The sequence below is a fragment of the Lampetra fluviatilis genome, chromosome 27 (genome assembly GCF_964198595.1).
Source record: "Lampetra fluviatilis chromosome 27, kcLamFluv1.1, whole genome shotgun sequence".
Classification (NCBI taxonomy): domain Eukaryota; kingdom Metazoa; phylum Chordata; class Hyperoartia; order Petromyzontiformes; family Petromyzontidae; genus Lampetra; species Lampetra fluviatilis.
In genome coordinates this window covers 2065627-2091194 of record NC_136301.1, presented here as the reverse complement: position 1 = coordinate 2091194, position 25568 = coordinate 2065627, and the positions used below count along the sequence as shown (strand labels likewise).

The following is a 25568-nucleotide window of genomic DNA, read 5'->3' as shown; positions in this document are numbered from 1 at the left end:
TTGGGCGGAGGGAGAATTCAAATCTTACAAGAGGGCAATCCTGGGTGGGTGGTGGGGGGAGAAATTGGATCGCTATTCTCTCTTCGGCGTGGTACTCGAGGTGATGATGCTGCAAGTCACTTGCAGCATCATCACCTGCCTCGTATTCGACTACTGGACATCATCATCTCTGGCTACTGGACATCATCATCTCTGGCTACTGGACATCATCATCTCTGGCTACTGGACATCATCATCTCTGGCTACTGGACATCATCATCTCTGGCTACTGGACATCATCATCTCTGGCTACTGGACATCATCATCTCTGGCTACTGGACATCATCATCTCTGGCTACTGGACATCATCATCTCTGGCTACTGGACATCATCATCTCTGGCTACTGGACATCATCATCTCTGGCTACTGGACATCATCATCTCTGGCTACTGGACATCATCATCTCTGGCTACTGGACATCATCATCTCTGGCTACTGGACATCATCATCTCTGGCTACTGGACATCTGTGAAAAGAGCTTTTTATATCTTCTTGGTTCTTTCGGTAAAGTCACGTAGAATGGAAATAATAAAATAATACAAATTAAACTTAATCTTTTTTTTTATTATTTCCATTCTACGTGACTCTACCGAAAGAACCAAGAAGATGAATCCCTGCAGTCACGGAAGCTTTAAATCGAAAGAGCTTTATATACTCATCGGATTCCTCGAGTATAACTACATTTTCTGATTCCGACTCTAATCGTATTCAAGCGTCAGGAAGTGTTGAATGCGAGTACCCAGCAGAGCACCAGAGCAGCTGCGTGAGTCACGGTCCCAATATTCACCCATTCTCGGCATCGGATCATACGAACATTCTCACGCAACTTTCTGCAGCCCACTGAGACTCGGCTATTGACGGCGGGGGGGAGGGTGGAGGTTGACTGGGGTCCTGGTTGGTTACCAAACCCCCAATGGAAGAACGGCGAGTGTATGTTACAGATGACAAACCGATCGGTGGTCAGATCACCGCCATGGTTAGTCCGTGTCAAGGGACAAGGGATCACGTTCATGGTACTGCCGAATCCGCAGTGCTGCAAGACGTCCCCACTTGAACCCAGCACCCCCCTCCCTCCCCAAGCTGCTGTGGATGTGACCGAACAGCAGGTTGCCAATTACACAAGGAATGATGAGCGCCTACAAATAATTATTATTTTATCCTGAGGAGGCACTTTAACCAAGCAGCTGTGGATGGAGATCATAGAAGGCATCGGACTAATCAGCCTTGCCCTCATCCCATAAAGATGTCTCCCAGAGGAGTCATTGGCAACCACCACAAATGCCTTTCCACGCCTGCTGCGAATGGGGAAGGCAAGGCCACAAAACGCAGTTGTAGACACGATCATACAGACAAAGATCCACCACCGTATATCCTGTTGGGGGAAGCGTTGTTCGCGACCAGCACCTATGAAGGCCCGCACACACGCACACACTTACAGACACCCCCATGTACACATTCATTTAATCATGTTTTTGCACAAAGACTACACACATCTCCGGGATTCATATTTTTACACTTTAAACAATTACAGTGATCACAGTTAACAACTTCTGTCTGGGCGTCGGTGAGCGAGCCGCCACCAGAAATGTTCTGTGCAGGTAATGCACGTGAAATGTATAATTCGTTACCACAAACGGGGAGGACAAAATCACTTCAAACTCCGTACGCGCACGAAGAACGCGTGCCCACAGGAGGTGGCAGTTTCCCATGCTCCAGCGCTCACGGCCCCCTCTCCTCCTTTAACCAAATCGCCTCCGTTCAAATGAAAAAATCCGCCGTTTACACGCCACTCAGCCGACGATTCTGAAAAACACGGTTCATATGACGCGGCAGCGTTGGGTCGACGAGATCCCGCGTGCCCACAGTGAGCGAGGAGGCCGATTGAAATGATAAGAGGTGGTCTGTGCGTACGGTGCTCGGAAAACACCGGTTCGGACGAACGTCGTCCGAATTGGCAGATCTTGCCAATCGTCCAGGCTGAAATGGAGATCACGAAACGTGGAAAATGCGGAGCGCGATGGCTTCGTGACGGACTGGAGTTTGGGAGGCCGCATAACGAGTACACGAAACCACAATCCACAATTCCCGACGACTGATCCGGGCCAGGTTTGCTTGTTTTTTAAATAGAATCTGGTGATTTAAAACTTCTAAGAAAAAAAAATGTTCCAAGACCCACAGTGAACATAAACACCATTAGCGTCGCAAATCAGAGTGGTGTACTATTGACATTCATTATACTTTAATAAAAACACACTTACACACGTAAAATCAGGTGGGTGATGGATTCCACAGCTTAGCATACACCGGGTGGTGTGAAGGTGGCGGGTGATGAGTTCCAGAGTTTGGCACCGTGGCGGTGTGAAGTGTGTACATGGCGTGCATGTTGCACTTCTTTCGCACCGTACGTAGCCAACCGTGCTTGGCGGAGGTGCGGGGGAAGAGAGGAGCGCGACCAAAACTCTCGCCGTGGCCGGGAGGGCCCCAGCAATCGGCGATTGTCCCCTGGCTTGAAACCGTGTGGCCTCGCCCCATCGTTACGGGGTAAAGGGCGAGAAACTTCCTGAGCAGTGGGCCCGGGGTTGGCAGAGGAGCGCGTGGGGCCTGTGAGCGATGAGGCGGTCACTCAAATGGGGGGGGGAGGGGGGGGAGCTGGTGGGCGAGGCCGGCGAAGGAAGGGATGCCAGCAGCTCGCCACGCGCGTCCCGGCTGAGTTTCCCAGAAACTTGAGGTGCTTTAACACAATGGGCCGTACACAGGCGGGCGGCCGTAACATTTCGCTGACCATGGTAACGCCGGCCGAAAAGGCCGAGAGAGGTGAATATGAATCAAGTAACTTCCAGCGAAGCGCCGCTTGCACTCCGAGCGTGCGCAAGTTCAAATCCCAGTCAGGGGGTCAACTCAACCCATCACAGAGGTCGCAAACGGGTACCCGATACCCGTGCCCTACCCGATACCCGGCTACCCGTACACGGCCGGGTACGGGTACCCGTTTGCGACCCTGGTGCGTCCGGGTACGGGTACGGGTAGGCCGTGAGTCACTGGTGAGTAACTGTTTGTCACTCATTTCCCAACGTCTTGTCTCTTCTCACAATTCAAGTTCCTAAAATCAACCCACCCGCGCCTGCAACATGGCTTCATCCCAGAGGTCGCAATCAGGTACCCGATACCCATACCCTACCCGTACCCGGCCGGGTACGGGTAGGGTACGGGTACGGGTACCCGTTTGCGACCCTGGTGCGGCCGGGTACGGATACGGGTAAGGAATCAAAACCCGTTTGCGACCTCTGACCCATCACCACCACCAATCCATGATCAATTAAAATGAGTAACGCTTTGTGGTATGTCAACAATGGTCGTCCGAGCGAGACGAGCCCCCCCCCCCCCCGCAGCCATGTGAACGTGGAATTTCCACTGCTGCCTCAGGGGCCCCCATCACGGAGCGTAGACATACGCTCACTCGAGCAGAGAGATGCTGCCTTCGAGTCTGTTAAGAAAAACCCGGACTGGCTCCGTGTGGCACTGAAATGCGGAGTCGGAGCCGAGCCCGTGTGTGCGGATAAGTGCTTACTCGCTGGCGAGTTGGGTCACGTGGGTGTGTGCGCGTGTGTGTGTGCGCGTGGACGCACGTACACACGTGGGGAGCGGTCGCGTGCTGCGCTACAAACCCGGCGACCCGGGTTCAATTCCTGCTCAAGTTCAACACCAGTGACGATTATCCGAACCGGTCGACGCAGTCTCAAAGCGAGTACCTGGTGCGGTGTGTAAGCATCGCCACTGGGAGAGACAAAGGCGGTCGGGCGTGGTGCTGGCGACTCGCCCCCTCGTGTGCCGTGCCGGCCTTCATGAGGTGCTCGCTAACAGCACTTGCCCCAACAGTCTGTTAAGGCTATATGGGGGATCGTTGTCTTTGCACGCATACATGTGTTTGCGGATAAGTGCTTACTCACTGGTGATGTGGGTCACGTTTGTGTGTACGTATAACTGCATATTCACTCGTGAGATGGGTTGCATGTGTGTGGATGTGTGTACGTCTCTGTGTGTGTGCGCGCATCTGCGTATACATCTGTGTGTGTGTGTGTGTGTCTCTGTGTGTCCATCTGTGCCGATCTCCGCACTGGTTTTCATTCGAGCTCTACCAGGACGTCTCCCTCCCCCACCGTGTCTCCGGCCGCGAAGTGAATGGCCTTGACCTGAGTATAGGGGCAGCGAGAGGGAGGGAGAAAGAGGGAGAGAGGCCACCGCAGATCACGTGAGTGAAGGGTAACGCCGGAGTGCGTGCACGAGCGAGCGGGCAAGGTTGGGCGGCAAGGATGGTGCTGCAGTGGAAACACTCGCGCCTCAAAGCCAGAAGTGCCTGGGTTGGATTCCCAACTCAGGAGGCCTTTCTGTGTGGAGTTTGTATGTTCTCCACCTGTTCTGCAACAGATTTCCTCCAGGTTCTGCGGATTTCGCCCAAAAGCTACAAAACACGTACACTGTAACTAATATTGGCCAAACATCCCAATTGTTGAAAAACTATTTGCAAGTGACTCCATTGTACGTAGCTATGTTGAACTTCTTTCGCATCCTACCATGCTAATCAGAGGTGCGGGGGAAGGACAACAAAAATAAACACGAAAATTCGTTTTCAGTTTAGATTACACACAGAGCAATATTGCCCTCCCCCCCACCCGCCACTACAAAAACTTGTCAGGACTCTGCTGAAAGAGTCATGAGACTGATCGAGGCCTTTCCAGGTAAACGAGTATAACAGTAATAATAAAGTGTGTGTTTGAACGCGTGAGTAGGCATGCATGTAGGTACGTGTGTAAGCGTTTGTGCGTGTGTGCGTGTGCAAGCGTGTGTGTGTGCGCGAGGATTGTCGAAATGTTTGTGCGGGCGTACGTGTGAAATCGCGTGCGTGTGTGCTTGCGAGTTCAATGTGTTATGCAGCTGTGTGTCTCTGCATGCAAACCACACACCTGCCCACTCCTGCTGGCTGTCAGACTGTTCTGCATTTTCATGGCCTCAATCACGCAGACCTCCTGTCCAGCAGACACCTGGGGCGCAAACACACAAAGACAAAGACCCCCGTATAGCCTGTGACTGTTGGGGCAAGTGCTGTTAGCGAGCACCTATGAAGGCCGGCACGGCATACCAAGAAGCCGCTGGCCAACACCACTCCTGGCCGCCTTTGTCTCCCCAGTGGCGATGTTTACACATCACACCAGGTATGCATGCGAGGCTGAGTTGACCTAGGGGAGGCCCAGGACGGGTTCAGATAATCGCCACTGGTGTTGTCCGTGAGCGGGAATTTAACTTGTGTCGCGAGGTTCATAGCGCAGTGCGCTAACCACGACACTACCTTGAACAGGCTGTTGGGGCAGGTGCTGTTAAGCAAGCACTTATTGAGGCCGGCACGGCACACGAGGGGTGGTGGGTGGCCAGCACCACGCCCTGCCACCTTTGCCTCCCCAATACTGAAGACTGTCATTGACACAAGCACACACAAGCGTGCAATCACATGTGCTCACGCACGTTGTGTGTGTGTACGTGTGCGCCACATGACAGCGAGCTCCGATTAAAATTCAGGATTTCGTGTGTGTGCGCGCGTGTCAGGCGCGCAATATTCAGGGAACATCAGACGCGTGTGGTGCACAACGGCTTCATGTGGAGTTACAATAAATGGTTTTCCAGGCCGCTGGTTGACTGCCGTGGGTGGCAATGGCGGAGCCAGGATTTGCAGGTAGGAGGGCAACCCCTCCAGAAATGACAAATTGATAGAGGAGTTGTTAGTGAGTAAGGACTTGTCCCTTGCTTTTTATTCGACGCGTGTGCGGCGAAGGCCATCGATCGAGGGTCGAATTCGAACCACGTTGTGTGATCGGCATCGCGCTCGCTGAAGGTGAATGCCTTCAGGGAAGTCGTGTGCTGTATACGCAACTGCGCACAATTCTGAGTCACTTATAACCGCTTTGCCGTTACTTATTGCCAATTATGGACTCAGACTATTGTCCGATCATCTCATAGAGTCCCTGGCACGTAATAATATGCTACACAGTGGCAGTGGGGGGGGGGGGTCGCAAAATGACGATTTACTACTAATAAATTCCAATGATCCGATCGAAATTAAGGATTTCAATCGGATCATTGGGGGGGCACGTGCCACCCCACCCACCCCCCCCCCCCCGGCTCCGCCAGAGGCAGGTGGCGTGTGACTCGTAGCCAGCGGTAAACTGGATGTGCCGCGGGTAGAAAATATTCTCCATGTCGCCGACCCAGACAGCCGCCGGCTGAAATGACACCCTGGGTCCCAAGTCAGCCTACACGGGTTCTACGCAGCGCTACCGGGGGCCACGCAAGTCAACGGGAGTCCCAAGTTGGGGTTGGCGCCGTCAGGAAGGGACCGCGGCACACACCTGGTCTCCGACTTTGCAGGAGACGTTCACCACGGTCCCTGGCATGGGCGACAGCACGAACAGGGACGTGTCCTCGCGCACGCGCACCGGCATGTGCTGCATGAGCGCCAACACCGACGTGCGCAGCACCTGCAGCTTGTACTGCACACAAAGACAAAGATCCCCCGTGTAGCCTTGACACACCGTAGGGGCAAGTGCTGTTCGCGAGCGCATGTGAAGGCCGCAACGGCACACGAGGGGGGTGGGTGGCCAGCCCCACGCCCGGCCGCCTGTCTCCCCCAGTGACGATTGTTCACACACCGCACCAGGTTCTCATTTGAGGCCCACGGGGAGGTCCAGGACCCGTTCAGATAATAGTCACCCGCGGAGCGGGAATCAAACTCGGGTTGCCGGGTTGACAACGCAACGCGCCAACAGCTACACTACCGCACACATGCACACACGGGTAAACACAGAGGCACACATGGGTGTATATACACACACATGGGTATATATATATACACACACACACACATGGGTAGACACACAGACACACAACTTGTGGTGGTGGGGGGGGATTCGTTGGGTGGTGCTCCATTACCGTGGTGCCCTGGTACTGGATGCTGTAGTTTCCAGCCCCGTCTCGAGACAAGCACTGCAAGAGACACACACGTACACACACACACACACGTACACACACAATACACACACGTACACGCACACGTACAATACACACACACGTACACACACGTACACGCACACGTACACGTACACACACACACGTACACGCACACGTACACACGTACACACGTACACACACACACGCACACACGTACATTCTCACGCGTGTCTCCCCATACCCTCGTGTGCTCCCGTATCCCCCCCCCCCCCCGTGTCCGTCAGTGTCCCCGAGTACCCCGAGTCTCCACGTCCTCGTAACCCCGTGTCTCCCCACCCATGTGTAACGGTCACCACGTGTGCACGCATGTGTGGCAGAGGTTGTGTTGTCATGTCCCCATGTCTTCGTGCAGTGTCCCCGTGTCTCCGTGCTGTGTCCCCGTGTCTCCGTGCTGTGTCCCCGTGTCTCTGTGCTGTCCCCCCGTGTCTCTGTGCTGTCCCCCCGTGTCTCTGTGCAGTGTCCCCGTGTCTCTGTGCAGTGTCCCCGTGTCTCTGTGCAGTGTCCCCGTGTCTCTGTGCTGTGTCCCCGTGTCTCTGTGCTGTGTCCTCGTGTCCCCGTGCTGTGTCCCCGTGTCTCTGTGTTGTGTCCCTGTGTCTCTGTGCTGTGTCCCCGTGTCTCTGTGCTGTGTCCCCGTGTCTCTGTGCTATGTCTCCGTGTCCCCGTGCTGTGTCCCCGTGTCTCTGTGCTGTGTCCCCGTGTCTCCGTGCTGTGTCCCCGTGTCTCCGTGCTGTGTCCCCGTGTCTCTGTGCTGTGTCCCCGTGTCTCCGTGTCCCCATGTCCCCATGCTGTGTCCCCATGTCCCCGTGCCTCACCTGCACGGTGCGGGTTTTTCCATTGATGCTGACCCGAAGGAGCGGAGACGCGAGGTTGATGTCGCCAATAACTTCTACCTTCACTCCGTCCAGATCAACCTGAACCATCACCACCATCGTCCCCATCATCACCACCATCATCATCATCACCATCACCGCCACTCGCACACACAGCCTCTCGCCTCACCCGACGCGCACTCACGCGCCCACCCAACCACACATCATGCACGCTCTCACAGACTCTCACTCGCCTCGCACAAAACTCGCGCTCACGTGCCCTCACTCGCCACGTGCTCCAACAACGATAAAGATCGCTTGTAAAGCTTCAACAGACTGTTGGGGCAAGTGCTGTTAGCGAGCACCTGTGAAGGCCGGAACGGCACACGAGGAGGTGGGTGGCCAGCACCACGCCCGACCGCCTTTGTCTCCCCAGTGGCATTGTTTTTACACATCGTATCAGGTACTCTTTTGAGGCCGAGTCGACCTAGGAGAGGCCCATGACCGGTTCAGATAATAGTCACCTGGTGTTGGCCATGAGCGGGTATCGAACTTGGCTCGCGAGGTTCGTATCGCAGCGCGCTAACCGCTACACCACCGCTCCCCACACACTCCAACACGTGCCCACACACACACGCCACAACACGCGCACACACACGTGCACACACACGTGCACACACACACGCCACAACACGCGCACATACACACGTGCACACACACGCGCACACACACACGCCACAACACGCGCACACACACACGCCACAACACGCACACACACACATGCACACACACGTGCACACACACACGCCACAACACGCGCACACACACACATGCGCACACACACACACACACAAACACGCCCCCCTCACGCTCGCGCACCTCGTAGACCCCCTGCGAGCCGAGCTCCCCCGCCAGCTTCACTCCGTGGCTCTGCCCGTCCAGGGACACGGCCAGGTCCAGGGTCTCCGAGCGCGGCTTGTTCAGCATCGGCCTGCGGCAGCAGCGGCAGTAGCAGCAGCAGGAGCCACACGTCGGGTATGGCACAGGACAGACGCGTGTGTACGTACGTACGTGCGTGTGTGTGTGTACCAGAGTGGTTGAGAATGGTTGTGCGTGCTCCTATGGGCGTGTGTGTGTATAGCGGTGGCGTCGCGGTTAGCGCGCTGCGCTATGAACCCAGCGACACGGGTTCGTTTCCCGCTCACGGCCAACACCAGTGACGATTATCTGAACCGGTCCCGGGCCTCCCCTAGGTCGACTCAGCCTTAAATGAGTACCTGGTGCGGTGTGTAAACATCATCACTAGGGAGACAAAGGCGGTCGGGCGTAGTGCTGGCCACCCACCCCCTCGTGTGCCGTTCCGGCCTTCATAGGTGCTCGCTAACAGCACTTTCCCCTACAGTCTGTTAAGGCTATACAGGGGATCTTTGTCTTTGTCTTTGTATATTCGTGTGTGCGCGTGTGCACGTGCATCGATTGAGGAAGGCTCACACGTGCTCCTCTATGTGCGTGTGTATATCCACGTGTATTTGCATGGGCTTGTGTTGGTGTCTTTGTATACGTGTGTGTGCGTGTGTATACGTGTGTGTGCGTGTGTATACGTGTGTGTGTGTGTACCTGGGCTGGTTGAGGAACGCGCGTGCGCGCTCCTGGTAACGAGCGTAAAGGCAAGCGGTGATCGCGATCAACTCCTTCCTCTCCACGTTGCTCAGCACCCGGCCTCACACAACATCATCAACGATATCACCATCAGCATCATTCACAACAGCAACAATTACAACCACGACGACAACAACAACACTAACAAACTGTAACACTAAACCTCAGTGCTGTGGAGAAGGGTCACTGCCCGAAACGTCACATATACGGGTTTTTCTTTGAGTGTAGTTGACAAGTTCTTTGAGCTTTTGTTGTTAATTGTGCCACTGCCAACGCAGCACCATTAGTCCTCCGTGTTAGTGATGTCTAGGGTAAGGTTTAGGGGTTAGGGTTAAGGTTAGTGTTGAGGCTATGGTCAGAGACACGGGCAGGGTTAGGGCTACGGTCACGATTATGGTCATGGTTAGGTGGAAGATTCAGGGCTAGAGTGAGGGCTATGGTTGGGGTCATGGCTAAGGCACAGGGTCTAAGCAGCCAGTGTCAGGGTTAGGATTAGAGGATTAAGGGGTGAGGGTTACAGTCAAGGTTAGGGTGCGAGAAGAGGTCACGAGTTCCGGAAAGGTCAGTTGTGCTCGGCGGAGGACGGGGGGGTGGTCGGGCACCGGGAGGTCGAGGGTCGTGCTGGTGCGAGTGAGCCTCACCTTTGAACCCTTCTGGGTAGACCTCGGGCAGGAACTTGGTGGAGATGTCACCGGTGACGAAGCGCTGGTGAGTGATGATCTCCCGCAGCAGGGGGATGTTGTGGGTGACGCCTGCAGGGAGAGGCAGGAAACAAGAGTGAACAACAACAGGCGACATCCGCCGCTCAGGAGAGCTGACGTCACAACGGCGCTTGTGCCAGGCTGTGTGCACTTCAAGGCCACGTGAAGCAAGGCCGTAGCCATGGAGTCAACATTGGGGGGGACCAAATTTTCCAGAGGGTCTGGGGCCCCCCCCCCCAGAAAATAATTTAGATTTGAAAACGAATTTCCTGCCATTTCCTGCCTAAAATGTCAAAAAATTCACTAACACACAGGATGGACTTTTTTTGTTACAATAATGTCTAATAGTGTATTGTATTACATTGCTCTGTTTTTTTTAATCTTTTCTTGTTTCATTGTATGTAAATGGCAGTGATTAGGGATTCATAAAGTACAACCATAACCACAATCATATAAACAGAAATCTATTTTATAGCAATATATCGGGGGGGACATTTTGAGCATATTTGAATATTATTATAATATTATAATTACGGCCTTGACGTGAAGTGTCGAAGGCTTGCTGGCAGGAGGTCACGGGACAGACCCAGGTGGCATGGGTGAACCGGCTGATATGACTGGAAAGAGCCCTCCACATCGCCCCGCCCTTCCACGTGACCTCCTACGTAGGAGGGGCTGCCCACTCGTGATGAAGAAGATGATGATGAGGACTCATTACCCCGGATAACGTAGCTGTCCAGAGCTTCCACCATCCTCCGAAGCGCCTCTTTGCGATCCCCTCCGTACGTGACGAGCTAAACGACGGGGAGGACAAACACCAACCTAAACGTCACTCCGTTGCGGCCAGCGCCACACGCACATGCACAGCCGCATCCGTCTGTGAAACGTTGACTCACGGCACCGGGGCAATCGTTCAATGCAGATTCGACTTCCTGTGAGGCACGCGAACTGGTTGGGATCCCGTGACCGGGAATTGAACCGAGGTTGGTCGCATCATAGCTCGGCGCGGAGGGTTGCGGCGAAACGTCTCAGAACGAGCCTCAAGACACGTCTCTTCAAGGAGGTTCCTGCCACATTTGGAACGCTTAGGAGAATTCTACGAATGAGTGTGGAGAAGACTCCTCGCACGCTCAGAGCTCAAGTTCACGAACACCCACTTGCTGTACTGCCATATTTGAACCCCAGCAGGTTTGCGGGCTTCACGCGTGTCTGTCTGGGCGATCCTGCTCATGACACGGACGTGACGGAGCTACCTTGGAGATCATGGGGTCGTAGAAGATGCTGATGTCGCTGCCCTCCGTGATGCCACTGTCTACGCGCACCTGCAAAGACAAAGATCCCCCGTATAGCCTTAACAGACTGTAGGGGCAAGTGCTGTTAGCGAGTACCACCTATGAAGGCCGGCACGGTACACGAGGGGGTGGGTGGCCAGCACCACGCCCGACCGCCTTCGTCTCCCCAGTGGCGATGTTTACACACCGCACCAGGTACTCATTTGAGGCTGAGTCGACCTAGGGGAGGCCCAGGACCGGTTCAGATAATCGTCACCGATGTTGGCCGTGAGCGGGAATCGAACCCGGGTCGCCAGGTTTGTAGCGCAGCGCGCCAACCACTACACAAGCACACACAAACACTCGCACACACACAAACACTCGCACAACACTCGCACACACACAAACACTCGCACACACACATACACCCAGGCAGGGTGGCTGGGTTGAGGGTTGAGGGGCGAGGGGGCCTCACGTTGGTCAGGTGGGTCGGCTCCTGGTACTGGGACAAGCGTCCGACGGACGGCAAGCCAAACGACTTGTACGGGTCCTGCACACAGGGATACACACACGCACACATATATAATACAACCCTATAGAATAACTTATGCAAAGAGGGTGGGTCGGGGCAGGGGCGGTGTGGCCTGAACCAGACATAGCCCAGCTTTGTTTCCCCAGTGCCGACGCTTTTACACATGGCAGCAGGTACTCATTTAAGGCCAAGTCGACCTAGGGGAAGCCCAGGACCGGTTCATATACTCGTCACCGATGTTGGCCGCGAGCGGGAATTGAACTCGGGGCGCAGGGGCAGTTGCGCTAACCACTGCACAACCACCACACACAACAACAACAACCGCCATTCGCCACTAAGTGGCGGTGACGTCACCACGACGCTTGTGCCAGGCCAAGTGCACCTTGAGGCCACGTGAAGTGTCGAACGCCCGCTAGCAGGAGGTCACGGGGCAGACCCAGGTGCCACGGGTCGACACATATAAACACACACACACACAAGACAAACACACAGCCAGACATGCAGCCACAGACACAAAGCCGCACTGATGGGTTGGCTGACCTCTGCGTAGACACGGCACTCGATGGCCCAGCCCCGGATGGGAACCTCGGACTGCGAGAGGCGCAGGCGGTGGCCCGCGGCCACGCGGATCATCTCCATGACGAGGTCCAGCCCCGTGATGCACTCCGTGATGGGGTGCTCCACCTACATCACCAGTATCAGCCACATCATCATTAACATCATCAACATCGCCGGCAACATCATCATCAACATCGGCAACATCATCATCAACATCACCAACATCACCAGGATCAGCCACATCATCATTAACATCATCAACATCACCAGCCACATCATCATTAATATCATCAACATCGCCAGTATCAGCATCATTAACATCAACATCGCCAGCATCAGCATCATTAATATCATCAACAATCACCGGCATCAGCATCATTAATATCATCAACATCGCTGGCATCAGCATCATTAACCTTTTCCCATTTCGATGACATGTGTACGTCATGAGTTTTTCATCCGATTCCCTTCCGATGTCAAGAAGGCCGGGCATGTCCGTGAAGGCCCTACGGGGGATGTTTGTCTCTGTGCCGGACCTGCAAGCGCGTGTTCATCTCCAGGAAGTAGAAGTTCCTCTGGGAGTCGACGAGGAACTCGACGGTGCCGGCCGAGGCGTAGCGCACGGCACGCGCCAGCAACACCGCCTGCTCCCCCATCGCACGGCGCGTCTGCGTGTCCAGGAACGTGCTGCACACGCACACACGCACGCACATGTGCAACACACACGCACGCATGCACACGCGCACGCACACGCGCACAACACACAGGCGTCATTGGGGGAAAATAAACATTTAATTAGAAATTCTCACAGGAGTAGCCAAAACATTCGTGTTAGAGGGCAGCCCGTGGAAGAGGATATCACGGAGATACTGCCGAGAATCCCTTCGGGCAGAGGCGTACTATTTAACAAGGGGCCGTAGTGTCTCTCTCCTACCTTGGGGCCTCCTCCACCACCTTCTGGTTGCGTCTCTGCACAGAGCACTCGCGCTCGTTCAGCCACAGCGCGTTCCCGTGCTCGTCCGCTAGCACCTGAGCAGCAGAGAGACACGCGCACACAAGACAAACCCCCCCCCACCACGTAGCCTTTAACAGACTGTCGAGGCAAATGCTGTTAGCGAGCACCTATGAAGGCCGGCACGGCACACGAGGGGGAGTGGGTTGGCCAGCACCACGCCCGACCACCTTCGTCTCTCCCGTGGCGATGTTTTTACACACTGTACCAGGTTCTAATTTCAGGCCGAGTCAACCTAGGGGAAGCCCAGGACCCATTCCGATAATCGTCACCGGTGGTAGCCATGAGCGGGAATCGAACCCGGGTCACCGCAGTTGGTAGCGCAGCGCGCTAACCGCTACACTACCACTCCCCACACACACACACACACGCACGCACACCCACACACACACGCACGCACATATCACGCACGCACACACACGTCCACATCTCACCGAGCGTTCACCCGCGAGTTTCACGTCCACGTCATCGCCTCTGCCAGTGGCGAGGGTGATGGGAGCGCGACGAGGTGCGTGTCGATGCCGCGGGCACCTGTATCTCAATGTGTCGGGGGTTGTCGATGAATTTCTCGATGAGGAGGCGATCGTCTCCGAAGCTTGACGCCGCCTCCTGGGAGGAGAAGCGGAAGCCCTCCCTGCGGACGGAACGAAGGCAAAGATCCCCCGGGTGACTGTTTAGGGGCCAAGTGAGCGAGCGCCGATGAAGGCCGGCACAGCACACGAGGGGGGAAGGGGGGGGAGTATGGGAGGCAAGCACCACGCCCAGCCGTCTTTCTCTCTCCAGCGATGAAGTTTACAAAGCAGGTACTCATTCAAGGCCGAGTTGACCTAGGGGAGGACTAAGACTGGTGCAGATATTCGTCACCAATCGTAGTGCAGTCCCCTCCAACTGCCACCCACACAACCAATCCCCATAACACACACGCACACAAAAGCAAAGATCCCCTATGTAGCCTTAACAATTCATCCTGTGCTCTGTGGTGTAGCGTTCGCTAAATAAAGAATGAATCCCAAATACTCAGTGGAGTGAACATGAAAGTTACACTTCAGGTTCTACACTGCAGATACTACAGATTCACAGCAATATAGATTAGATTGCAATAAAATGATTACTTATTTATCCAAGAAAGCTATAACAGAGCTATTGGGCTTCACTTCAGGAGGGTCCTGCATAGGGTTTTTTTTTACTTTCAAGATGTTAGTAGCCAATTAACCACGAGTGTTTACACGATAGAGATTAGTTGTGCACGCACGCACTTAGTCTCCTCATCATTCCACGCGATCCTCATCCCTTTGCCGCCTCCACCAGCAGAGGCCTTGATCATGACGGGGTAACCTGTAAAAGACACACACGTACAACAACACTCACTCACACGCACACACAGGAATAACAACAACCACCATTCGCCACTCAGCGGTGTTGACGTCACCACGGCGCTTGTGCCACTTTGAGACCACGTGAAGTGTCGAAGGCCCGCTGGCAGGAGGTCACGGAACGGAACAGGCCCATGTGTCAATAGGTTGACTGTCTGAGATAAATGGCAGATGCACCAAGAGTGCTCCCCCACTGTTCCAAATCTGAGTTTAGCGGTCCGGCGCTCCGCTCGCCATTGCGAGCGTCACTCCTCTGCCCTCTGTTGTTGCTGGAGGGCGACTGCCTTCAATTCCCCAGCAGCATCCTTCCCGAACCTCATCCACAAGAGGCGGATCTTGACACTGCTAGTACCAGTCATCGGCAAGTCCAATCAGCTCCACATTGTTCTGTACCACATCAGTCCATCTCGTCTCTAGCCCGTGCTGCGCCCGGCCAAACAGAAGCTGCTTGGGCATGCAGTGGCTGGGCATTCGGTCTACATGACCCAGCCAACGCAGCCTCGCTTGCCGGAGAAGCTCACGGATGGAAACACGCATACACGCACACACACACACACATGCATAAACATGTACAAGAATACAAAACACACACACAGACATGAACCAACGCAACATGCGCACACGCGCCGCAGAAATCGAGATCAGCGACCATGGACATTGAACACAAACACGTCTCCCACTCATCACGCCGCCATGCTCGGTACTAAACTCGCATGCAGGGTTATTTCGTTTAACCAGGTGAGAACTCAAAGAGACCAGGATAAGCCTCATTTGCAAGCGCGACCTGGGGCATTAGTCTGCCAGTCGGAGGTGACGATTGCTGCCATGTATAGTTCCAACGGAGCAATTTGCAGTGTCAATTTGTAAATTGGCAAATTTTCACCCCGATGGTGGCACGCAAAGGCCTACACACCCGCAATAATAAACTCAGGATGGCCACTGGATCACTGGATTTCAAAATGCGAATCTCTGCAGTGTGTAGAGAACCCGGTAGCGCTGGGGCGCGTCACCACCGTCTCTTTGATCACGTGGTCCCCTTTAGAGGATCGCTCTCAGAGTCTCCATTCAGCACGATCGTCGTTTCCCCCCCCTCCCCCCACCCACCCCTCGTTGTGTCCGCGCGACGCCCACTCACCGATTTCGCGCGCAATTTTCACGGCGTCTTTCGTGTTCTGGGGAATTCACAAAACGCACAAACGAAGAAATTAACCCCACGGGAACAGTCGGGCCCTGCTGAGCAACAACAGCCAATGGAATCGGAGTGTTGGAAGAGCGCGTTTGACGATCACCGATTGGTCTAGCGCAGGGGTCGGCAACCACAAAAACAAGGAGAGACATTCTTTTCGTATTCAGTAAAAAAACTCGAAATTTCAAGAGCCACAATGCGTGCGAAAAACGTCGCCAAGCAGCCCTTAAAGAGCCGCATGCGGCTTCGGAGCCGACCCCTGGTCTCGCGGGATAGCAGGTGGGTGGGAGAGCAGGTTAAGCAAGCAGCATCGCAGGTGGCCGGGAGAGCGGGTGGGCTAGCGGGCAGGGCTCCAGGTGTGTGGACAGCAGGCTAATAGCCGGGCAGGGATGCACCTTGACAACGCCGTCGAAGCCCGGGATGGTGTTGACCCCGGCGGTCTTGGCGATGAGTTTACTCTCGATCTTGTCACCCATCGCCTGCAGCGCGTGCGTGTCGGGCCCGATGAATTTAACTCCTTCCGCAGCCTGGCACGCACGCACGCACAAACGCACAAACGCACGCGTGCCACGTGAATGTGGATGCATGCAAGAGTGGACGTGCACACCGACGGTGCACACATAAAGAACACGTTTGCAGTACGCATGATCGAGCCCCAAATCCCTGCTTAACTTCTGAGATCAGACGAGAATGGGCACATTGATCGTTAAAAACCAAAAAAAATTGTGAAATAGAAAAGTAAAAAAATATTCAAGAACGATTTTAAATTGTAATGATCATTTCCACGCTCAGACTGTCTCACCAGCTGTTTCGCAAACTCCTTGTTTTCTGACAAGAAGCCATACCCAGGATGCACCTGCACAACAAGAAATTGTAAAAGCCACCATCATCAACATCATTGCCATCACTTTCATCATCATCATCGTCATCACCATCACCTCCATCATCAACCCCACTATGGCCATCAAATTTCCCCGCGACTGCCGCAGTGAATCATGCCGAGACCCGGCACCGCTGACATCCAATGATCCAATCTTGAGTATCAGCCGCATGTGATTACACTGGGTTGAAGTGTAGTGGGCTCAGCTCATTTACCAATGACTGCACAATAAAAATAACCCATCAGGCTATATCTGGTTTTCTACTTAAATTGGCCCGATCACAGCTCTTGAGAATTAAAACATCGGTTTGACCGTCATGCGACTAACATCACTCTCTACAGCCGAGCGGGTGGGAAAGCGCTGCCCCCTACTCTGTTGGAGCAGCCGCCGACACGGTGAGGCGGTAGCAGCGGCCGCTTGATCTCACAAGTTGGTGCGTGATATCCGCTTCCGGGAGCCCTTCTCCAACGTGAAAGGCGGCTGCATCGGGTGCTGCTACGAGTTCCGAATGGGGTTCTTGGTCTCGTGACTTCACTATTTATCGATAGTAGAATCGCAACAAAACTTAAGGGAGTGGAAAAAATATATATTAATCCTTTTCCCGTGCCAATGACGTACGTGTACGTCATCGGTTTTCCATTCCGATTACGTACGCTTACTTTATTGGAACGGAATCAGAAGTAAAAGGCTGTGCGGGAGGACGTGGGGCACAGTTTCAGTTTAAGAACGCAAGCGAGCGGCACGTGAAGCGCGATGGCCGTTGCCCTCACCGCCTGCGCGCCCGACTTCTTCACGGCGTCGAGGATGGCCGCCATGTTGAGGTAGCTCTGGGCGGTGGGGGCCGGGCCCACGCAGAAAGCCTCGTCAGCCATCTTCACGTGCACCTAACACCAGGCACGGGGGGGGGGCGGCACGAGAGTGAGGGTGGTGGAGGTGGTGGCGTTTATAACGATAGTGATGGCAGTGATGGTGATGAGGATGGTGGTGATGATGATGATGGTGGTGGTGCTGATGATGGTTATCGTGATGGCAGTAGGAGTGGTGATGAGGGTGGCGAGGGTGGTATTGACAGTATGTATCTAGAACTTATTTCTCACCGTGCTAATCGGAGGTGCAGGGTTAGGACAAACAAACTATACACAAAAAGCAGTTGGAAAGAAATTAGTTTTCAATCTAGATTCCAAAGTGCATAGCTCCAGTGGCTTCTTAATATGGGAAGGAAGAACATTCCAGACGGCCGCAGAAGCTCATCTGAAAGTGCGCGATGCGGTGACCGTCTTTGCTCAATGGTTAGCCAAAATTCTCTGCGAGGTGATGTGGTGGTAAAATTGTAATCATTATGATAACGATGTTTGACGGGCAGGATTATGATGACGATGATGGCGACAGTGGTGAGGATGATGATGATGACAATGTTTGACGGTCAGGATTATGAAGAGGATGGCGACGTTGGTAAGGATCATGATGACGACGACGATGTTTGACGGACAGGATTATGACGATGACGGCGACGGTGAAGATGATGATGATGATGTTAACTGCGATCTTGATGATGACGATTGCAGTGGGAATGAATGTGCTGCGCTCACAGCGTTGGCGTCCACGTCGCTGTGAACCGCCACCGTCGTTATCCCCATTTTCTTGCATGTTTTAATCACCTGCACACACACGCAACACACACGCAACACACACAGACACACACGCAACACACACAGACACACACAGACACACACGCAACACACACAGACACACACGCAACACACACAGACACACACGCAACACACACAGACACACACAGACACACACGCAACACACACAGACACACACGCAACACACACAGACACACACAGACACACACGCAACACACAGACCAAGGTCCCACGTATCACCTTGCACAGACTTTTGGGGCAAGTGCTGTTCGCGAGCACGTTATGAACCGTAGGATTCCAAATTGTGTCAGTCTTGCTCAATGCGAAACACCCCTCGCACACTCACCCGGCAGGCAATCTCTCCTCGGTTAGCGATGAGGATCTTGTCGAAGGTCTGTGGTGACAAACATCATCGTGGTCGTTAAAATAAACACGGTGCCACTGTTTGAATAAATGATGTATGATAATTTACAGGCCTTTGTCAATCCACTGCTCGATTAAGGCCTCCCCATGCCATGTCAGTCATTCAATTATACTCGACCACTCTGGGCAATACATGTCGGTGATGGCGACTGCCACTAATGTTATCCATCGCTGGGAATCGAGCTTGGGGTGCTGGGTACATGGCGAAGTGTGCTAACCACTGTGCTGTTAAACTGACCGTCCTACCATTTAAAAGAACAATAATTTCTCCCAAACGTTATGCAGATTGCTTCACCGGATTTTCCATGAGATCGCTCACAGAAAAGGGCATTGCCCCACAGGTGTTAGAGAACAGCCAGCGGACATCACATATCTTCAAGTGACATCCAGTCTACACAACAGGGGGCAGAACTTTCCCATGCATCCTGCCGCTTAGCAGTAATTCCCATGACAGCTGAACCGATATTTATCATTCAAAAACCTGGAATTCAGCAAAATTAAATGCAATCTTTTTTTCGTAAGCAACGGCGTAGGTTAACCTGAAGCAATGAAACCAGAACGCTGCGAGGAAGCGTGCACAAACGTCCCTCGACGCGTGTCGCAGGCAGACAGAACGGAGCCCTCACCTTCTCACTGGGGTCGTGGGCGGATGTGTAGATGGTGCACGCTCGCAAATATGTGACGCAGCACGGCAACCGCAGACACTGAGCGAGGGATGCAATACCGACAACAGACATTCATCAACCGTTTGCATTCATCGTTACCGTCGTCATCACCACCGTCATCATGATACCCATACCACCACTACATACCTGTCAACCCCTTATCGGTGCCTACGTTATTACAGACCAATTCAGACCTTATTGGTCACCCCGTGCCCTTAAAATCTCAACTTTCATCCTACAAAATCCCATCACAAGTGAGAAACACAAATAGACAAAAATTAAAATGTGCCCGTATTGAAACGGCTGTACGCCGTATGGACCTGATAAATCAATTTTCCTTACAAGAATACGGAGTTGTAAACCGTATGGGTTGACAGGAGAGCATCATCGAGTCAGAAGACCCATCCACAAGAGGATTCTGCATAGGGAAGTTTATTTTAATGAACTCCCTAGTCATGCATGCGGTCAGCTCCCTGCACAAGGCCAGGTTCAAGATCTTCCCTGCCAATGAATGTCTGTCCCTTGCTCCCTTACAAAATAAATATTCCCACGGTTTCTGTACAAAGTCTTGAGATGCAAGGGAATTTAAATCCAACTTGCAGTGTAGTGGATCAATAATTAATTCTGAAATTGTACGATTGTCATTTATTTATGTCAGAAAGCATCACCGAGTCTCAAAAATATCTTAGGAGCGTACTGCATTGGGATATTTAATTTAGTTTGGCTTCATGTTGAAGGAAATCTGGAGAAAACCCTTCACACATACGAGGAGTTTACACTCAAAAGTTCCACTATATACACACTTGCTGACAAACCTACTTGCTGTACTGCCATACCCTAGTTATCTCACTGCCACTAATCCCTGCCTTCAAAGTGGTGGATCGTAGGCATGCGCCATCACGCCCAGTGTGGAGTAATCAGGAGTGGGGAAATAATCGTGTTAATTGCTCAAGGTCATGACCGCCACCTATGTGAACACACATGCACACACATGCACATAAGAGACACCTACTTATTAGCGACAAATACCACCACACAGATACAAACACGCACACATACATACATACAGACACAACTAGCACGTACATTCACACACGCGTAAATGCAAGCACATGTGTGTACGTGCACACGTATGCACCCATGTAGTGCCCACATGCACACACACACACACAAACACACATGGTCACACAAAGACAAAGATCCCCCGTATAGCCGGTTAACAGACTGTTTGGGCAAGTGCTGTTAGTGAGCAACTTCATGAAGGCCGGCACGGCACACGAGGGGGTGGGTAGCTAGCACCACGCCCGGCCGCCTTTGTCTCCCTAGTAGCGATGTTTGCACACCGCACCAGATACTCATTTGAGGTTGAGTCGACCTAGAGGAGGCCCAGGACCAGTGCAGATATTCATCACTAGTATTGGTCATGAGCGGGAATCGAACTTGGGTGGCCGGGTTCGTAGTGCTGTGCACCAACCACTACACTACCGCTCCCTACATCACACACGCACAAACACGTGATAATCACTAACACATGTGCACACGCACGCACAATTACTACGTAAACGTGGAGTCAAGCCAAGGACAAGAGGTCATCACAGCCAATGTCGCCGATGCCATTGCACCCGTCGCCATCCCTTCTTTCATTCTACCAGATCCATCAGCCCTTTCAGAGTCAACACCTGACATCCAACAATCAGGAAGAATACAAAGAATCTTCACAAGCTGGGGAATCCAATCCATTGAAGAAGCAGCCTTCGTTCTGTTGGCTCGTAGGCTCTAACACGGTGCTCTCAAGCAAAGGCACTAATCGCACGGAAACACAACACCGTTATATTTAATTTATTTTCTAACTAGCTTGCCTGGTATTCAGGTGGTCGTGGGTTCAATCCCGACCCTCATGCCTGTATATTTGCAGTTTGTGCGTTCTCCCTGTGGTCGTGTGGATTTTCATCCGGGTCCTCTGCTTTTCGCCTCCACGTTTAGAAACATGCGTTTAAGAGTATTTGGCTGTTAGAAATTTACACAAGATAAGCCAAATGAGGTTCCAATGGTATAAGCCACTTCGTTGAGCAATAATTTGTGGTGAGGTCGCTTCTGAAAAATAGCTGTATAGCTCTGTGGGTCTTAGCTGGTAAAATACAAAAAATTGTTTAGTAAGTAAATATTTTCCTGAAAATATTTCATAACTCAAAACCTATTAAGCTATTTTTTGCGAATGGCGTGGGTTAGCTGTGTGGTGAGTGTCTTAGCGAGTGGTTAATGGAGTGTTCTAGTTCTTGTGAAACTTTGTGAAGTCTGTTAGACACAGACAGACGCATTTCTGGGGAAGAGAGTGAGTGATAAAACTGAACCGTTCTTTATGTTATGCCAAAACGTAGCATTCATGGACAGCTCTGCCAAGAACATTGGGCAACTCGGCACTATTTGTTGACAAACAAAGAGTGCACAGGCGATCTTCGGACCTACGTCGGGCTACGTTTCTAGAAAAGCTGCCGCAAGTCGGAACGACGCAAGCCGAGGCCGATTTTCCCGGAGAAACAATGATACCGTAGCGGGTTACGATCCTGACAAAGGGTCCGATATGCTACTTTTTAAATATTAGAATACAGCCTATTTAAACTACCAAATCATATGTAAGTGTTTAGAAAGTTCTTGCCTCGATTCTTCTTAATTCCTGGCCTATTTTGGACTGAATATTTGCAGTCAATGTAGGGGCATTGCTGCAATAAATACGCAGGTGAAGGAACACCTTCATCAGGGTCATCACTTGAGCACAGACCTTTCCTTTTTTCACGAGCCATTTTTAAGGCCGAATTAAATTACAAGTGCTTTAAAAAATCACTACGAATGCACAGAGGTTTAGCAGCGGAGAGCTGTGTCGGCAGACAGCCTGACTGGGTGACGTACCGCACCTTTGTCTGTCTGTGTGCAGAACCACGGCTGAGTGCAAGTCCTACCGGCGATAAGTAACAATGGGCGGAAATGATCAACCTGCCGTTGAGTGCAGATCGACGAAAGTCCTTACTGTATTTGTTTAACAGGCTTGACTCTGCTGATACGAGACCCACCACTGGAAATGAAACCAGACTAGGGTCTCATATTCTTGGTTCTTTCGGTAAAGTCACGTTGAAGGGAAATAATAAAATAATAATAAATATAAAACAATAAAATTCTCACGACGTTTCGACTGCAACACAAGCACTCATCATCAGGTGTGAAATCCACAGCAAGAAAATTTGAAAAAAGTGTTATCAAACTGGTCTCCACGCAATTAAAAGGCAACAATGTATTCATTTTGCCAACGACGCCTAGGTGAAGGATTTAAAATCATTACACAGGGAAATAAAAACTTCATCTCGAGGGTGACTGACCAGCAATCAACTTAAGTTTAAAAGTTCGGCGTATGGTTAAGAATTGTGTAACGAACACGGCTAGAACAACAAGCGTGTACAATAGAGAGGTCCATCTTCTTGATTCTTTCGGTAAAGTCACGTAGAAGGGAAGTAATAAAATCAATTAACATAATAAAATAATTATCACTGTGAGAATTATTTTATTATGTTTTATTATTTTATTACTTCCCTTCTACGTGACTTTACCGAAAGAATCAAGAAGATGCTTCCCTGCAGTCACGAAAGCTTTAAATCGAAAGAGAGGTCGTCACTGAATAGCCTTGGCGACAAATGTCACCTTTTATAGACTTTGGAATGTGTATTTTGTTAATGTCTTCATTAAGATTTTGACAGATCGTAGCTTCTGTTTGACGATTGAAAAGGTCACAGACCACGAAACATAGTTGGTTGATCACCAACAAGAATGTCTTTATAAGTTGACAATCCAGCCCACGTAGACATAGGAGGGCTTTTATTCGGATGTTTGGACAATTTCTACATCGAGTGTTGGTGTTAATGTGAAATTAAACTGCATCATTGCCCCGAAAAATCCAATGCAATACACGGATGATTCCGTGTATTGCATTGAAGAGGACAACCCCTTCAACCTACTTTCTGTACCGTCAAAAAAAAATCACGTTTAAGTAGCCCCCAACTCACAATGCTATTCATTCACTCACGGCCAAACGCTTAACTTGTGACACTTGTGAATTAAATTAATTACAATCATCGAATACTGTATATCAGAAAAGTTGACATTGATAACACCGCTAACACAGACGTTCCGTGTAACTTTGTTTAAGCTTACACGGTGATCTTTCCCGTACCTCCAGAGAAGATTCTCAAGTTAAAATTTCTCAAAATCCCGCACCATATCACCGTCTCGCACTGTACAATCAGCTGCAGGGGTTACAGTGCGGCGCGCTCGGTGACAAGGGTTCAAATCCCACCGCTCGCTAAAAAAAAATATTATTTTTTATTAGACATTTTAAACATACGTTTAACGCCACTACTTTTCATCGAGACGAAGCCCTGGAGAGTTTAAAGACGATTTTAAAAACAAATAACTATTTGCGTTTTACCTGAGTGTGTCGTTGCAAATCCCGCCGGCACGAAGACGCGACCCTGAGGGCGGCCATGCTGATGTGACGTCACGGGGGGGTGGGGGCCCCCTGGCCAATCAGCTGCGGCCGCGGCTAAACGCCTATTTATATATTTATTTTTCTGTGACCACGTGGCCGTGCGGGGGGGGGGGCAACGTCTCCCCCCCGTCTCCGGATTTTATTGGGAAACAGAAGTTATCTTCCGGAAGAGGTTTGTATCTTCCGGAAGATATCTACTGAATTTGAAATCCCTGTTCCCTCGGTAAAGTAAATATTAAAATAAAACAATTAAATTCTCACGACGTTTCCATTGAAAGAAAATGTGAAAAATGTTCTTGCTGTGGGTTTCACACCTGATGATGATTGCTCGTGTTGCAATCGAAACGTCGTGAGATTTTTATTTTTATTATTTTATTATTTCCCTTCTACGTGATATTTACCGAGGGAACAGGGATTTTAAATGAAGTAGAAATCTTCCGGAAGATACAAACCACAGCAAGAAAAAACTGCCTACTTCAGCAGTTTTTTCTTGGTTGAAAACCTGATGACGATTGCTTGCGTTGCGATCGAAACGTCGTGGTCTATTAATTTTCTACCCACGTGACTTTACCGAAAGCACCAAAGAGTATGGATTCCTGCAGTCACGAAAGCTTCAAATCAAGATTAAACACAAGAAGCTGTTTAAATAAAGAAATTCGTTTTCAATCTCGATAATTGAAAAGTGCATAGCTCCAGTGTATTCCTAATACAGTAATACCTTGGATTGCGAGCATAATTCGCCCAGGAAACGTGTTTGTAATCCAAAGCACTCGTATATCAAAGCACTCTTGTATCAGTTCTGATCACGTGACGCTCGGCAGACAAAGCGTACACACCTACTACTCGTATTGCAAGACCTCGCTCGTTTATCAAATTTATATTTATTTTTAAAAATTGCTCGTCTTGCAAAACACTCGCAGACCAAGTTACTCGCAATCCGAGGTTTTACTGTAGTGGAAGGAAGAACGTTTTTATGTGGCCGCTGAAGCGCATCTGAAGGCGTGCGATGCGGTGACCGTCTTTGTTCGGTGGCGAGCCAAAATGCGCCGCTGCGAGGATGAGTTCGCGTGATGCTTTATGTTCCGTGACAAGATCAGCAAAGTGAGGCCCACTGAGCTACAGAACACTTGCTCAGAAGCGACCTGCCCACAAATGAGAGCCCAATTGAATGGAGGGCAAGGGTCGGGAGGACCCCACATGGGCCCACGTTTCTCACCCG

The 25568-nt window shown here is 51.6% G+C and overlaps 1 protein-coding gene across 1 annotated transcript; it reads right to left on the bottom strand.

Annotated features, from left to right (window-relative positions):
* Positions 1 to 1498: 1498 nt before the first annotated feature.
* On the bottom strand, positions 1499 to 24378 carry PCCA (propionyl-CoA carboxylase subunit alpha). Its single transcript, XM_078869022.1, has 24 exons — positions 24290 to 24378; positions 19777 to 19854; positions 19074 to 19121; positions 18668 to 18736; positions 17849 to 17962; positions 17000 to 17053; positions 16593 to 16724; positions 16147 to 16183; positions 14895 to 14973; positions 14170 to 14272; positions 13561 to 13655; positions 13163 to 13313; positions 12609 to 12752; positions 12012 to 12086; positions 11519 to 11587; positions 10984 to 11059; positions 10206 to 10316; positions 9523 to 9625; positions 8785 to 8896; positions 7909 to 8007; positions 7019 to 7072; positions 6439 to 6579; positions 5002 to 5079; positions 1499 to 4230 (listed from the first exon to the last, which is right to left on the bottom strand). Exons 1-24 carry the CDS (start codon positions 24344 to 24346, stop codon positions 4162 to 4164), a joined length of 2148 nt encoding a protein of 715 aa, XP_078725148.1. The 5' UTR covers positions 24347 to 24378; the 3' UTR covers positions 1499 to 4161.
* Positions 24379 to 25568: the final 1190 nt, after the last annotated feature.